Here is a 14,730-nt window from a genome sequence, read left to right as displayed (position 1 = left end):
TTAAACAAAAATATGTTTGGATGAAAAAACTAATGTGAGACATTTTCACGTGATGTTACACAAAATGAGCAATCAAACAAAAAGACGTGCGGATTTTAATTTATTTTGAAAAGTCCGATGCTAAACATTTGTTTGTCACACATTTCACGGCCATGTTGGCATTTTATTGTGACATGCAGTGAGCGGAAGCGGAAGTGTGTGTGCTGTGGGTGTAGCTTGATGCCGGTGTGAAGCTCCTCACAGTCTGAAGTGTGAACCGGATCCTGATCCGGGTCCTGAACCGGATCCTGAGTTTCTCTCTGTGAAGTGGAATCGACTCTCCGGTAACGAGCTGAGGCTTTTTATTCTTTTACATCAGATTCCTTTGATCTTCAGCAGGAAACTGAGTGTCGCTGTTTAGCTAAGTGGCTAATTAGCCTGCAGGCTGTTATTAGTGCTGCAGAGCGGAGCTAGCTGCTAGCTTAGCTTCGTTGAGCTCAGTCTAGCTTCCCTGCAGAGAAACTAAATGAGAGAAAACTCAGATTTAAATGTGTGGATCATAAGAATCAGTGACCTCTGACTGTCTGTTAGTTACACACAGTGTCTGTGGTTATAAACATGTTAACTACAGTGTCTTACTGACACTTTAGATTTATGTTTTCATATACATATCTATATGTTTTATGTAGTTCATAAATACTATAGTTCATAGATACAGACTCTGGCTCCATGTTCACTCCAGCGGCTCGAACTGTGTTAATGCTCAGATCTCATAAACGAGATAAAGGCAACAAATAACCATTATTGTCCAAATCGATGACATATGAATGAAAGTGTGTGTGTGTGTGTGTGTGTGTGTGTGTGTGTGTGTGTGTGTGTGTGTGTGTGTGTGTGTGTGTGACTGTGTGACTGTGCGTGTGTGAGTTCAGGGTGTGCACTGTATGCTGGGAGTGGGGCTGCAACTAACACATTTACGCTTTAATGATTAATTGCTTAATGTTTTTTTTTCCCCAGTTAATTAACTAATGAAATTCCAGAAACAGTGAAACATGTAAGTCTGAGTGTTTCTGTCCAGCACGGCCAAGATCACAGATATTCAGTTCACAGATACAATCCTCAGACAACACTCCTTAGTTACTATCTGAATGGGGTTGGGCAATATCTGCTCACAGAGGAAATACTTGAATGAGCAGCTGATGGAATCCTGCTCTTACTGCAGCCCGAGGGGACATTAGGAGACGTGAGGGGACATTGTTATATTTACTTTGAAAATACTTAGTTTACATGATAATAAACCTTGACCCAGGATGTGTTTGGCTGAGTTTCCCAGTTGGACGTCTTCACCTTCTCGTCCTCGCTGATCCTCAGAAGGATGTTTGTCTCTGTGTGTTCCAGCTGCTCTGGTGGTCGTGGTGGGAGGACTGGTGATGGGGCTCAGGGTTGTCCTCGGGGTTCAGCGGCGCCGTCACGTCCGGTTAACGCTGCCGTTGCTGCTCTCCATCGCCATGATGGCGGCGGTTTGGGCGGAAGGCCGAGACTACTACGATCTGCTGAGAGTCGGCAGGGAGGCGACGACCAGGGAGATACGACAGGCCTTCAAGAAGCTGGCGCTCACCATGCACCCGGACAAAAACCCCGTGAGTTACTCTGAGAAGCTCTGATGTTCCCTGAGACACTTTCTGCACATTTGAACTCTGACCCCTGACCCTGAAACCGTCGTGCTGCAGGGCGACTCCTCGGCCCACGATAAGTTCGTGGAGGTGAATCGAGCTTATGAGGTCCTGAAGGACGAAGACCTCCGGAAGAAATATGACAAATATGGAGAGAAGGGATTGGACGAGCAGCAGGGAGGACGCTACGAGAGCTGGAACTACTACCGCTACGACTTTGGTACGTGTCTCCAGTGAGGAGGCTGTCGTGGCGATTTCTACAATCCCACGAGGAAACGAGACACAAAATTCTCTTACAGTATTGTCACACTTTAATGCTCAGAGCATGGTACATACCACAGGGTTGAGTCTGTAATATGCACACCGATAGAAACCAGTTCACAGTCTTTATACATTTGGCTGACCACTCCCATGCTGGAGGGGGTGTGTTAAACAGGAAAGGTTGAGATTCTTTGATCCCATGAATACAACAATCTAGCAATCAGGCCAATATGCATTCAGTAGTAAGGGGCTGTGTCGAGAGGAAATCAGGTAACAGTGTCTATGTTAATCAGGCCAGTAAACATTCAGTTTCTACAGGAAAGACGGCATGATCAAAGAGAGGAAGCAGACTAATGAATTTAGTTACTTACAGGAAACCTTTAGTGTAGGGATTCAAACATGATCAATCAAAGGGGAAATAAACATTTTATTATGGTCAATTGTTATATTTCCTTTACAAGGCTCACATGTGAGTTTACTGAGAGTCCATTAATGTCTCTCTGTCTCTGTTCAGGTATCTATGACGATGATTTAGAGGTCATCACGCTGGACAGCGGAGATTTCGGTGAGTGGGATTATTTTCACTTCTAACTCAGTCAAACATAGTAACGGCAGTAACCGTAGTAACGGCTGTTTGTTTCAGAGGCGGCAGTGAACTCCGGAGAAATCTGGTTCATCAACTTCTATTTCCCACGATGCTCCCACTGTCACGAGCTGGCGCCAACGGTAACGACACCATGAATATATTCTTTTTTCTCATATCTTGTTGAATACATTATTCATCCTGTCTGTGTTGAACAGATAAAAGCAGCGGTGGAGTTTAGAGTTTAGTGTGAGTAACATGTGTGTGTGTCCCAGTGGAGGGCGTTTGCCAAAGAGATGGACGCAGTGATCCGGATCGGAGCCGTGAACTGTGGAGACAACAACCACCTGTGCCGCAGGAAAGGGATCAACAGCTACCCCAGTCTGTTCGTATTCAGATCAGGACAGGTCGGTTTATAGACCCTTCAAAATCCATTCTCATCTTTTTATTCTCAAAGCTTCATTAATCTAAACCTTGAAAAAAATAACGATTGATTACATGTTTTTTAATGGAACCTTTCTACAGAAACCAGAGAAGTATAACGGGGAGCGTTCTAAAGACCAGCTGGTGAGCTTCTCCATGAAGTTCATCACAACCACCGTCACTCAGCTCTGGCAAGGTGAGCGACTCCCAGCTGCATTAAACTCAATCAGGATTCACTCGTATCATCAGACTTGTGGATTTGACCCGTGAGTGCGACCGGTTGTGTTACAGGAAACGTGTTCAGCGAGGTGGAGAGTGCGTTCTCGTCCGGGCTCGGCTGGCTCATCACCTTCTGCTCCGACACCGGAGGTAACGCTCTCTGTGACTCGGTGACCTGCTCTGTTTGTGCCTGGAAGTGTTCTCACACGTGTCCCATGTGTAGCGTGGGACACACAAAGACATGAGTCACACCGGTGTCTCGTGTATGGACAACATGTTTATGCGTAGAAGCTGAAACATTCCTCCACAAAACCTGGAATCCTCAGATGGTGGAAGTCAGGCAGAACGTGTTCTAAGGCATTTGTGTTGACACGTTTCTCCACCACAGAGGACACTGGTCATGTAGCTTGTCATGCTGCTAACGTGTCCTTGCTAACGTGTCCATGCTAACGTGTCCATGCTAACGTGTCCATGCTAACGTCTCCTTGCTAACGTGTCCATGCTAACGTGTCCATGCTAACGTGTCCATGCTAACATGTCCTTGCTAACGTGTCCATGCTAACGTGTCCATGCTAACGTGTCCATGCTAACGTGTCCATGCTAACGTGTCCATGCTAACGTGTCCATTAGGGCTGCTCAATTAATCGAAATATAATCGTGATTACGATTATTGGATCAAACGATCTCCAAACTACTAGAATCGAGTTGAAACGATTATTTGGCATTTAATATTGAGAGGAAATTTCAAAGTTCTCAGTTACAAAGTGTTTTTATGGAGCGTGTTAGGGTTGCCATCACTAAGGGTTTGAATAACCAGGCACCGATATCCTGCATGGTTTCATGGAGAAATAAGACACGCAGCCGTAATAGGTGTTAACCGGAACCGGAAGTGACTGGTACTTCCGGTTAGTCATTAAAAAAAATAAGAGCACATATAAATAATCGTTTGAATAACCGTGATTTCGTTTTTGTCCAAAATAATCGTGATTATGATTTTTTCCATAATCGAGCAGCCCTAGTGTCCATGCTATCGTGTCCATGCTAACGTGTCCATGCTAACGTGTCCATGCTAACGTGTCCCTGCTAACGTGTCCATGCTAACGTGTCCATGCTAACGTGTCCATGCTAACATGTCCCTGTTAACGTGTCCATGCTAACGTGTCCATTAGGGCTGCTCAATTACTCGAAATATAATCGTAATTACGATTATTGGATCAAACGATCTCCAAACTACTATAATCGAGTTGAAACAATTATTTGGCATTTAATATTGAGAGGAAATTTCAAAGTTCTCAGTTACAAAGTGTTTTTATGGAGCGTGTTAGGGTTGCCATCACTAAGGGTTTGAATAACCAGGCACCGATATCCTGCATGGTTTCACGGAGAAATAAGACACGCAGCCGTAATAGGTGTTAACCGGAACCGGAAGTGACTGGTACTTCCGGTTAGTCATTAAAAAAAATAAGAGCACATATAAATAATCGTTTGAATAACCGTGATTTCGTTTTTGTCCAAAATAATCGTGATTATGATTTTTTCCATAATCGAGCAGCCCTAGTGTCCATGCTATCGTGTCCATGCTAACGTGTCCTTGCTAACGTGTCCTTGCTAACGTGTCCATGCTAACGTGTCCATGCTAACGTGTCCATGCTAACGTGTCCATGCTAACGTGTCCATGCTAACGTGTCCATGCTAACGTGTCCATGCTAACGTGTCCATGCTATCGTGTCCATGCTAACGTGTCCATGCTATCGTGTCCATGCTATCGTGTCCATGCTAACGTGTCCATGCTAACGTGTCCATGCTATCGTGTCCATGCTAACGTGTCCTTGCTAACGTGTCCTTGCTAACGTGTCCATGCTAACGTGTCCTTGCTAACGTGTCCATGCTAACGTGTCCATGCTAACGTGTCCTTGCTAACGTGTCCATGCTAACGTGTCCCTCCCTCCGTCTCAGATTGTCTGGAGCCAAAAACAACACAGAAGTTGGCAGGAATGTTGGTGAGAATGCACCATTACTATTTTAGTTAAATGTTTTATATATAGTAAATAATTACACGTTACACCTGGTTTCACCTGCAGGGGTCACATGACTCTGAAAGTTAGATTATATATTATATAAGCTTGAGATTCAAAGAGTTTCTGAGCTGAACGTCTCTAACTTGTCGTCCTCGTGTGTGAGTGCAGGACGGACTGGTGAAGGTGGGATGGATGGACTGCATCGCTGAGGAGCAGCTCTGTCACAGCTTCCATGTAGGTTTATACTGCAGTACTACTGATACTAGTATTACTACGGGTACTAGTATTACTACGGATACTAGTATTACTCATATGTACACGTGATTCTTCAACTCACAAACCAGTGGAGGCAGAGAAGTTGATCTGTAAGTATTCACTCTCTCTGCCGTCTGTCAGGTGACCGGCGGAGCGACGGCTTTATTCCCTCCTGGTTCGTCTCTGGACCAAAAGGACAGCGTGCTGGTGAGTGACATCACTTCCTGTGTGGGTTCACTTAGTGTTGTATGTAGTAATACTGTGTGTAGTACTGCAGTAGTGACTCAGTGGGTTTGTGTTTCAGTGGCTGAACACTCTGGACAGTAAAGAGGTTTACACTCAGGTCATGAACCATCTGCCGGATCTGGAACTGCTGACCAGGGACAGCTTCCAGGTACACACCGCTACACAACGCTACACACCGCTACACACCGCTAGACAACGCTACACAACGCTACACACTGCTACACACTGCTAGACAACGCTACATAACGCTAGACAAGGCTTCACAATGATTCACAGCGCTACACACCGCTACAAAAGGCTTCACACGGCTACACAACGCTAGACAACGCTACACAACGCTAAACAACGCTACACAACGCTACACAACGCTAAACAACGCTACACAACGCTACACAATGCTACACAACACTACACAAGGCTTCACAACGCTATACAACGCTGTGATGTATATCTTCCTGTGTTCAGAGCAAACTGGCCCGTCATCGCTGGTTGGTCAGTTTTACGTTTGGAGAGAGAAGCTCCACCTCCAGCGAGTATAAGAAGCTACAGTCTTTCCTCAGGAACGACCACATACAGGTACCTGTCTGTCTGTCTGTCTGTCTGTCACTATGCCCGTCTGTCTCTGTCTGACGCTGTCTGTCTCCTCAGGTCGGTCGAGTTAACTGCATCACAGACTCGGAGCTGTGTCAGTCTCTCTACATCCAAAAACACTGCGTGGCTGTTTTCAAAGGACTGGGAATCCACGACTTCGAGATCCACCACGGTCAGTACCACGGACTGAACCACAGACCGTACCACATAGTATACCACAGACCGAACCACAGACTGAACCACAGACCAAACCACGGACTGAACCACAGACCGAACCACAGACCGAACCACAGACTGAACCACAGACTGAACCACAGACTGAACCACATAGTATACCACAGACCGAACCACAGACTGAACCACAGACCAAACCACGGACTGAACCACAGACCGAACCACAGACCGAACCACAGACTGAACCACAGACTGAACCACAGACTGAACCACGGACTGAACCACGGACTGAACCACGGACTGAACCACAGACTGAACCACAGACTGAACCACAGACTGTACCACAGACTGAACCACAGACTGAACCACAGACTGTACCACAGACTGAACCACAAACCGAACCACGGACTGAACCACAGACTGAACCACAGACCGAACCACGGACCGAACCACAGACTGAACCACAGACTGAACCACAGACTGAACCACAGACTGAACCACAGACTGACCCACAGACCGAACCACAAACCGAACCTCAGACCGAACCACGGACCGAACCACGGACCGAACCACAGACCGAACCACAGACTGAACCACAGACCGAACCACAAACCGAACCACAGACCAAACCACAGACCGAACCACAGACCGAACCACAGACTGAACCACGGACTGAACCACAGACCGAACCACGGACTGAACCACAGACCAAACCACGGACTGAACCACAGACTGAACCACAGACTGAACCACAGACAGAACAACAAACTGAACCACAAACCGTACCACAGACCGTACCACAGACTGAACCACGGACTGAACCACAGACTGAACCACAGACCGAACCACGGACTGAACCACAGACTGAACCACGGACAGAACCACAGACCGAACCACGGACCGAACCACGGACCGAACCACAAACTGAACCACAGACTGAACCACAGACAGAACAACAAACTGAACCACAAACCGTACCACAGACCGTACCACAGACTGAACCACGGACTGAACCACAGACAGAACAACAGACAGAACCACAGACGGAACCACAGACCGAACCACAGACTGAACCACATACTGAACCACAGACCGAACCACGGACCACACCACAGACTGAACCACAGACCGAACCACAGACAGAACAACAGACTGAACCACGGACTGAACCACGTTGAGACGCTCGTCCGTCTCTTCAGTGTCTGTCTCTCTAACCCGTGTCTTCACACAGGTAAAGATGTGCTGTACAACATCGTGGGTTTTGCGAAGGACAGCGTTCGCGCTCATGTGACGACTCTGCAGCCCGACAACTTCCCCTCCGACAGGAAGGAGCCGTGGCTGGTGGACTTCTTTGCTCCGGTTTGTAACTGCTCTGCTTTAATAACAGCAGCTAATCGTGATGAAGCCGATGCGTCAGCGGGGAGGCACAGGATCAGAAAATGGTTTCTGGCCACGTCATTACTGATACTTCAGCTCAGATTGTTTTGTGTTTGAAACTCTGCTGCTCGATGGCCGACTGACTCCATGTTTACCTTCAGGGCTGGAGATGGAGCTCCACCTACAACACAAACATGAGGGATAGGGAGACGGACGCTGAGACACAGATCCACGTCACTCACATATAAACATGTCTCTTTGCTACAAGAAAGTTTTGTTTGTTTGTTTGTTTATTTGACATGGACAGTGCATATTAATAGACATTTCTGTAAATATGCCAGATTTAGCCAGAAGGTTAGTTTCCATCTGCAGTCCTTGGCCAGATGTAACAATAGGCTCCCTAAAAAGCAAATAAGCAAATAACAGAAAGAGTTTAAAAAAGAAACATAGAAAAGCAACAGATAAAACATTAATTATAACCACATACAAGTATTCAGTAGTTCAAGCATTAAAATACATGAAGCATGCAGGACAAACAAGAGTCAGCATCAAACAAACACAAATTGAAAAGGTAGACTAGGACTTATAGAGGACATCTATATGTGTTAGACATCGAGGCAGTAGCCCACCAAAGCAGACAGTACATGCACAACAAACTAACAAAAAGTCGACATGACAATAGTACATGAAGCAGCACAGGAGAGACATAGAACGAGCTACAAAAAGCATACAAACAAGCAAGCATACAAAGTAAGTTGCAGGACAAATTCACAGACACGCTGACACAAGGAGGCAAGAGCAGGCGGGTCAAGTTTAGTGCTGGCAGATCATATTATCAAACAGCCACTGTTTCAGATTAGAACTAAATGACCGATATGTGTTTAGGTCTCTGATACATGTTGGGATGTTATTCCAAGTTTTAATGGCACCGGTAGAAAACCCCGGTTGATCTGGATCTGAGCTTTTAAATCAGTGTTTAAAGTTTAATAGAATCAAGCTAACTTCAGTGTTGAGAGAGAATCTGACACTTGACTGAAGATAAAACTATCAAATGACTAAGATGAACAACACGTCCCCATTTCCTTTCACTAAATAAAAACGAAGCCAAAATATCTCGGGTACCGATGTGAAGTCATCGGGAGTCTGTGCCGTGGTGACATAGGTCCCGCCCATACTCACGCCTGACCAATCACGAGTTACTCTAGGTTGTCACTTGTGAACTCTGTGACGTCCGGTGTTAGACTTTAGTCTGACAGAGGTTTGATCTGTGTTTGCAGTGGTGTCCTCCCTGCCGAGCTTTGCTCCCCGAGCTGAGGAAAGCTTCCATCCACTTGGCCGGACAGATGAAGTTTGGAACTCTGGACTGTACCATCCACCACAACCTCTGCTCCAGGGTGAGCACACACACATCTGGACTGTACCATTCATCCCGAGAAAGGCGTCAGAGAGACTGAAACCTTTTCTCTCTGTGTCTCAGTATAACATCCAAGCGTACCCCACCACGGTGATCATTAACGGCTCCTCCCTTCATGAATATGAAGGACAGCAGTCAGCCGACGGCATCCTGGAGTTCATACAGGTAGGACATCCCACCAATGACATCGGGATACAACATAAGATCTACAATTCACAGTCTGACAACAATTACAGCCGTGATATTGTTGTCAAGACAAACCATAGAAGCAGGGAACTCTTTTAACCGGAGGAGGAAACTCTGGTGAACTCTTTACCTGCAGGTCATGTCATAAACACAAACTGTGACTATGTTGATGAACATCACCGACAAAAAGAGACGAGAAGAAAGTGTTGTTTCAAGAACTTTGACGAAAACTATAAAATACAATTTTACTATTATAAAAAGGGTAAGATAGACTAAATCCTGACTGACTGAATCTAAGCTAACATGAAGCTTTGGCCTGTAACCTCCCAGCTGTGTGAGGTTCAGACGGTGACATCACTTCTTTCTGCCTCCTCAGGATCTGGTGAATCCTTCTGTGGTCGTCCTGGATCATTCCAGCTTCACTGAGAGAGTGAAAGGTAAAACCCAAACAGGGTTTAACTCACAGACCGTTTTCTGTTCAGGAGAGGATTTCACTTTACCACAGACTTCAGGGCTTTTTAACTTTTGACATGAAGAGCATGATGCAGTCTCTAAAAGGAAAGTGAGGATCTATAGAGTTTAAACTATTGAATTGTTTGTGCAGTTGTTTAACTCGAGGACCATTTTCTGTTGTAACCGGTGACGTGTTTGCAGGTCGAGCTGAAGGGCAGATCTGGGCGGTGGATTTCTACGCTCCGTGGTGTGGACCCTGTCAGGCTCTGATGCCTGAGTGGAGACGCATGGCCAGGGTACAACAACACGACACGTTTAACATCAACCACACAACGTACAGAGGCTTTTTATAAAGTCACTGAAACACAATTTAACAGGAACAACTAAAAGCCCATGAGGTTTATTTGTCTGTAGACACTTTTTGTCCTGTGCAGCTACAAACTGTCTGATGCTTGAGTCTCTGGTGTCAGTGTCTCTCCCTGTTCCTCTCAGCTGCTGTCGGGTCAGATCCTGGTCGGCTCAGTCGACTGTCAGCGGTTCCAGTCGTTGTGTCAGAGTCAGGGTGTGAGGGCGTACCCTGAAATCCGACTGTACCCCGGCAACGCCCGGCAACCAGATCGCTTCATGTATGTAACGCACTTTGAAACTCTCTGTCTCTCTGTGGTCGTCTTCAAACTACAAAAATACAGTTTTCATCAGATTGATCAAATACAAATTACAAAATACTTTATTTTGTATTCCCAAAAGGTATTTTAAATTCATGTATCCTAAACACTGCTCATCCCTGATTGTGGATTTGTGTCTGCAGGAGTTATAACGGTTGGCACAGAGACGCTCAGTCACTGAGAACATGGGCCCTGAGGTGAGACTCTGTCTGTCTGTCCCGTCCTCTGTCTGTCCCGTCCTCTGTCTGTCCCGTCCTCTGTCTGTCTGTCCCGTCCTCTGTCTGTCTGTCCCGTCCTCTGTCTGTCTGTCCCGTCCTCTGTCTGTCTGTCCCGTCCTCTGTCTGTCTGTCCCGTCCTCCGTCTGTCTGTCCCGTCCTCTGTCTGTCTGTTCCGTCCTCTGTCTGTCCCGTCCTCTGTCTGTCTGTCCCGTCCTCTGTCTGTCTGTCCCGTCCTCTGTCTGTCTGTCCCGTCCTCTGTCTGTCTGTCTGTCCCGTCCTCTGTCTGTCTGTCTGTCCCGTCCTCTGTCTGTCCCGTCCTCTGTCTGTCTGTCCCGTCCTCTGTCTGTCTGTCCCGTCCTCTGTCTGTCTGTCCCGTCCTCTGTCTGTCCCGTCCTCGGTCTGTCTGTCCCGTCCTCTGTCTGTCTGTCCCGTCCTCTGTCTGTCTGTCCCGTCCTCTGTCTGTCCCGTCCTCTGTCTGTCCCGTCCTCTGTCTGTCTGTCCCGTCCTCTGTCTGTCCCGTCCTCTGTCTGTCTGTCCCGTCCTCTGTCTGTCTGTACTGTCCTCTGTCTGTCTGTCCCGTCCTCTGTCTGTCCCGTCCTCTGTCTGTCTGTCCCGTCCTCTGTCTGTCTGATCCGTCCTCTGTCTGTCCCGTCCTCTGTCTGTCCCGTCCTCTGTCTGTCCCGTCCTCTGTCTGTCCCGTCCTCTGTCTGTCTGTCCCGTCCTCTGTCTGTCTGTCCCGTCCTCTGTCTGTCTGTCCCGTCTTCTGTCTGCCCCGTCCTCTGTCTGTCCCGTCCTCTGTCTGTCTCGTCCTCTGTCTGTCTGTCCCGTCGTCTGTGTGTCTGTCCCGTCGTCTGTCTGTCTGTCCCGTCCTCTGTCTGTCTGTCCCGTCCTCTGTCTGTCCCGTCCTCTGTCTGTCCCGTCCTCTGTCTGTCCCGTCCTCTGTCTGTCCCGTCCACTGTTTGTCCCGTCCTCTGTGTGTCTGTCCCGTCCTCTGTCTGTCCCGTCCTTTGTCTGTCCCGTCCTCTGTCTGTCTGTCCCGTCCTCTGTCTGTCCCGTCCTCTGTGTGTCTGTCCCGTCCTCTGTCTGTCCCGTCCTCTGTCTGTCCCGTCCTCTGTGTGTCTGTCCCGTCCTCTGTGTGTCTGTCCCGTCCTCTGTGTGTCTGTCCCGTCCTCTGTGTGTCTGTCCCGTCCTCTGTGTGTCTGTCCCGTCCTCTGTGTGTCTGTCCCGTCCTCTCTGTGTCCGTCCCGTCCTCTCTGTGTCCGTCCCGTCCTCTGTGTGTCTGTCCCGTCCTCTGTGTGTCTGTCCCGTCCTCTGTGTGTCTGTCCCGTCCTCTCTGTGTCCGTCCCGTCCTCTCTGTGTCCGTCCCGTCCTCTGTGTGTCTGTCCCGTCCTCTGTCTGTCCCTCCCGTCCTCTGTCTGTCCCGTCCTCTGTGTGTCTGTCCCGTCCTCTGTGTATCTGTCCCGTCCTCTGTCTGTCCCGTCCTCTGTCTGTTCCGTCCTCTGTGTGTCTGTCCCGTCCTCTGTCTGTCTGTCCCGTCCTCTGTCTGTCCCGTCCTCTGTATGTCTGTCCCGTCCTCTGTCTGTCTGTCCCGTCCTCTGTCTGTCTGTCCCGTCCTCTGTCTGACTGTCCCGTCCTCTGTCTGTCTGTCCCGTCCTCTGTCTGTCTGTCCCGTCCTCTGTCTGTCCCGTCCTCTGTCTGTCTGTCCCGTCCTCTGTCTGTCTGTCCCGTCCTCTGTGTGTCTGTCCCGTCCTCTGTGTGTCTGTCCCGTCCTCTGTCTGTCTGTCCAGTCCTCTGTCTGTCTGTCCCGTCCTCTGTGTGTCTGTCCCGTCCTCTGTGTGTCTGTCCCGTCCTCTGTGTGTCTGTCCCGTCCTCTGTCTGTCCTGTCCACTGTCTGTCCCGTCCTCTGTGTGTCTGTCCCGTCCTCTGTCTATCTGTCTGTTTTGTCCTCTGTCTGTCCCGTCCACTGCCTGTCCCGTCCTCTGTGTGTCTGTCCCGTCCTCTGTGTGTCTGTCCCGTCCTCTGTGTGCTTCCATGTCTCTAACATGTCCCATGTCCAGTTCTTTACCCAGAGCGACAGTGGACTTGACTCCGGAGACGTTCAGGTCTCAGGTGCTGTCGGGTCGGGATCACTGGGTTCTGGACTTTTACGCCCCCTGGTGTGGACCCTGTCAACAGTTTGCTCCAGAGTTTGAGATCCTGGCTCGGGTGAGAGAAGTTCTTCCTTTGAGAATCAAAGAGACGTTCTCCCTGTGGTTCTACGAGCTTCTGAACCAAGTGTTTGTCTGATTGACAGATTCTCAAAGGGGAGATTCGGGCGGGGAAGGTCGACTGTCAGGCTCATTATCAGATCTGTCAATCAGCTGGAATCACCGCCTACCCGACAGTCCGATTTTATCCGTACCTGGCAACAAGGAGGGTGAGGACACACGCACGCATTTCCTGTGACTATCACAATAAAAGCCTCCCCATTTCAGTAATTAACAACAAGCAAGTTGAGGTTTAATTGTGAAAGAGTTGAAGATGGACCTGGAGAAAATGTAACGCTGTGTGTGTCTGTGTGTGTCTGTGTGTGTCTGTGTGTGTCTGTGTGTGTCTGTGTGTGTGTTGACAGTTCGAACACAGTGGGGAACCCATCAACAGCCGGGACTCTAACATGATCGCTGACACCATCAGACAGCGACTACAACAGCTGTTGCCACGGTTACACAGCAAAGGAAAGGTAAAGATATCTTGTTTGTGTTAAATCCCGACGTGAGCGATCTGAAGAAGAAAAGTCTGACACAAGTTGTTTCCTCTGCAGGATGAACTCTGACCTCATCGAGCCACGAGACAGACCAGCTACTGGTCAGAGGAGGAGGAGCTCTGGATTTGATTGGTCCGGGGCAGCGACCAATCGATGAACACTCCTGTGTCCCAGCCGTGATGCAGAGGGACAGACGGACAGTTTCCTGCTGTGATGAATGTACTGACAACTTCTGCCTTTTTTATTTGTTTTTATTTTGTCTCCATTGTTTGTATTTACTCTATGAAGTAAAACTGTGGGACGCCGTGCACGTTACTGACACACACACACACACACACACACACACACACACACACACACACACACACACACACACACACACACTACCAAAGCCAGTTGTCGACGTTGTGTTGAGTTTCATTGATCTTGAAGAAACTGTTGGACAATAAAACTGTTTCTTTCACATCAGTTTTACAACTTTTACTGCTGCTTTAGTTCTACTATAGATATAAATCCTCATTTACTTAATAAATGATCAACGTGAGGGTATTAATACTATATCTATATATAACATCTACTATTTTTAACCAATGTGTCTCAAACGTTCTCTCGTTCCAGCTTCTTGGTTTTGTATCAAGTTTAATAATTTGTGGTTTTGGATTCTTGGACAGTTTCTTTCTTGCTACATGTAAATGTCAGGATGTGAATTAATAAAAGTTACTGACTGGATACGTGATGAAATAGTAAAAAGTCAAAATAAGAGAGCTGAACGGTTCCCAGTGGTTTGTTTGGTTGTGTGGTTCCAGTGTAGCCAGCAGGGGTCACTGTGGTTCCTCTGGTGAAGGGACGAGATTCAAACACTGATGAAACTCTGTCTCTATGGTAACGCGCCAAATTCAAACTGTCTTTATAATAAATGAGCTCATGTATGAACACACATTTCACACAGGACCTAACGTGCACGTCCAGAAGCGATGAACCAATCACCAGGCTCGACACAGTGACCAGTGATGCTGGTGTTCTGGCTCCAATGTTGGCGGCTGTCATGGCGTCCATCTTTATAAAGGGACTGGAAACAATAACGTCTCAATAGATTTATTAATAAAAGAACAAAATTATCAACAGACAGTGTTTGCCCATAGAGGGGAGATCAGGGGGAGAGCTTTTTTTTAAACAGAACAGTTTGTGATAATTCATTTTTGATAAAAAGTTCCATTTCTTAAAGAATATAAAATAACACACATTAGAAATCACA

The 14,730-nt window shown here is 47.6% G+C and overlaps 1 protein-coding gene across 1 annotated transcript; it reads left to right on the top strand.

Moving 5' to 3' along the window:
- Nucleotides 1-220: 220 nt before the first annotated feature.
- dnajc10 (DnaJ (Hsp40) homolog, subfamily C, member 10) lies at nucleotides 221-13,813 on the top strand. The gene is made up of 25 exons (XM_061088282.1): nucleotides 221-323; nucleotides 1,375-1,616; nucleotides 1,707-1,869; nucleotides 2,425-2,475; nucleotides 2,554-2,636; nucleotides 2,769-2,900; nucleotides 3,019-3,112; nucleotides 3,208-3,285; nucleotides 5,092-5,135; nucleotides 5,322-5,387; nucleotides 5,550-5,615; nucleotides 5,713-5,802; nucleotides 6,120-6,230; nucleotides 6,303-6,417; nucleotides 7,651-7,778; nucleotides 9,074-9,190; nucleotides 9,274-9,375; nucleotides 9,773-9,833; nucleotides 10,051-10,145; nucleotides 10,342-10,475; nucleotides 10,658-10,711; nucleotides 12,790-12,937; nucleotides 13,026-13,148; nucleotides 13,344-13,451; nucleotides 13,533-13,813. The coding sequence occupies exons 2-25, from the start codon at nucleotides 1,407-1,409 to the stop codon at nucleotides 13,542-13,544; spliced, it is 2,385 nt and encodes a 794-aa protein (XP_060944265.1). The 5' UTR covers nucleotides 221-323; nucleotides 1,375-1,406; the 3' UTR covers nucleotides 13,545-13,813.
- The last annotated feature ends 917 nt before the right edge of the window (nucleotides 13,814-14,730 follow it).

This window comes from Limanda limanda, chromosome 16 (genome assembly GCF_963576545.1).
Source record: "Limanda limanda chromosome 16, fLimLim1.1, whole genome shotgun sequence".
NCBI lineage: Eukaryota > Metazoa > Chordata > Actinopteri > Pleuronectiformes > Pleuronectidae > Limanda > Limanda limanda.
The sequence above is the reverse complement of the archived record's forward strand: the minus strand, read 5'-3'. Positions and strand labels throughout refer to the sequence as shown.

Excerpts from the sequence above, each read along its gene's own strand:
- dnajc10 (XM_061088282.1), top strand. The coding sequence starts at position 1,407 with ATGGGGCTCAGGGTTGTCCTCGGGGTTCAGCGGCGCCGTCACGTCCGG. Across the intron at positions 2,901-3,018 it reads TCGTATTCAGATCAGGACAG|AAACCAGAGAAGTATAACGG; the intron begins GTCGGTTTATAG and ends ACCTTTCTACAG. Across the intron at positions 10,712-12,789 it reads CTGAGAACATGGGCCCTGAG|TTCTTTACCCAGAGCGACAG; the intron begins GTGAGACTCTGT and ends TCCCATGTCCAG.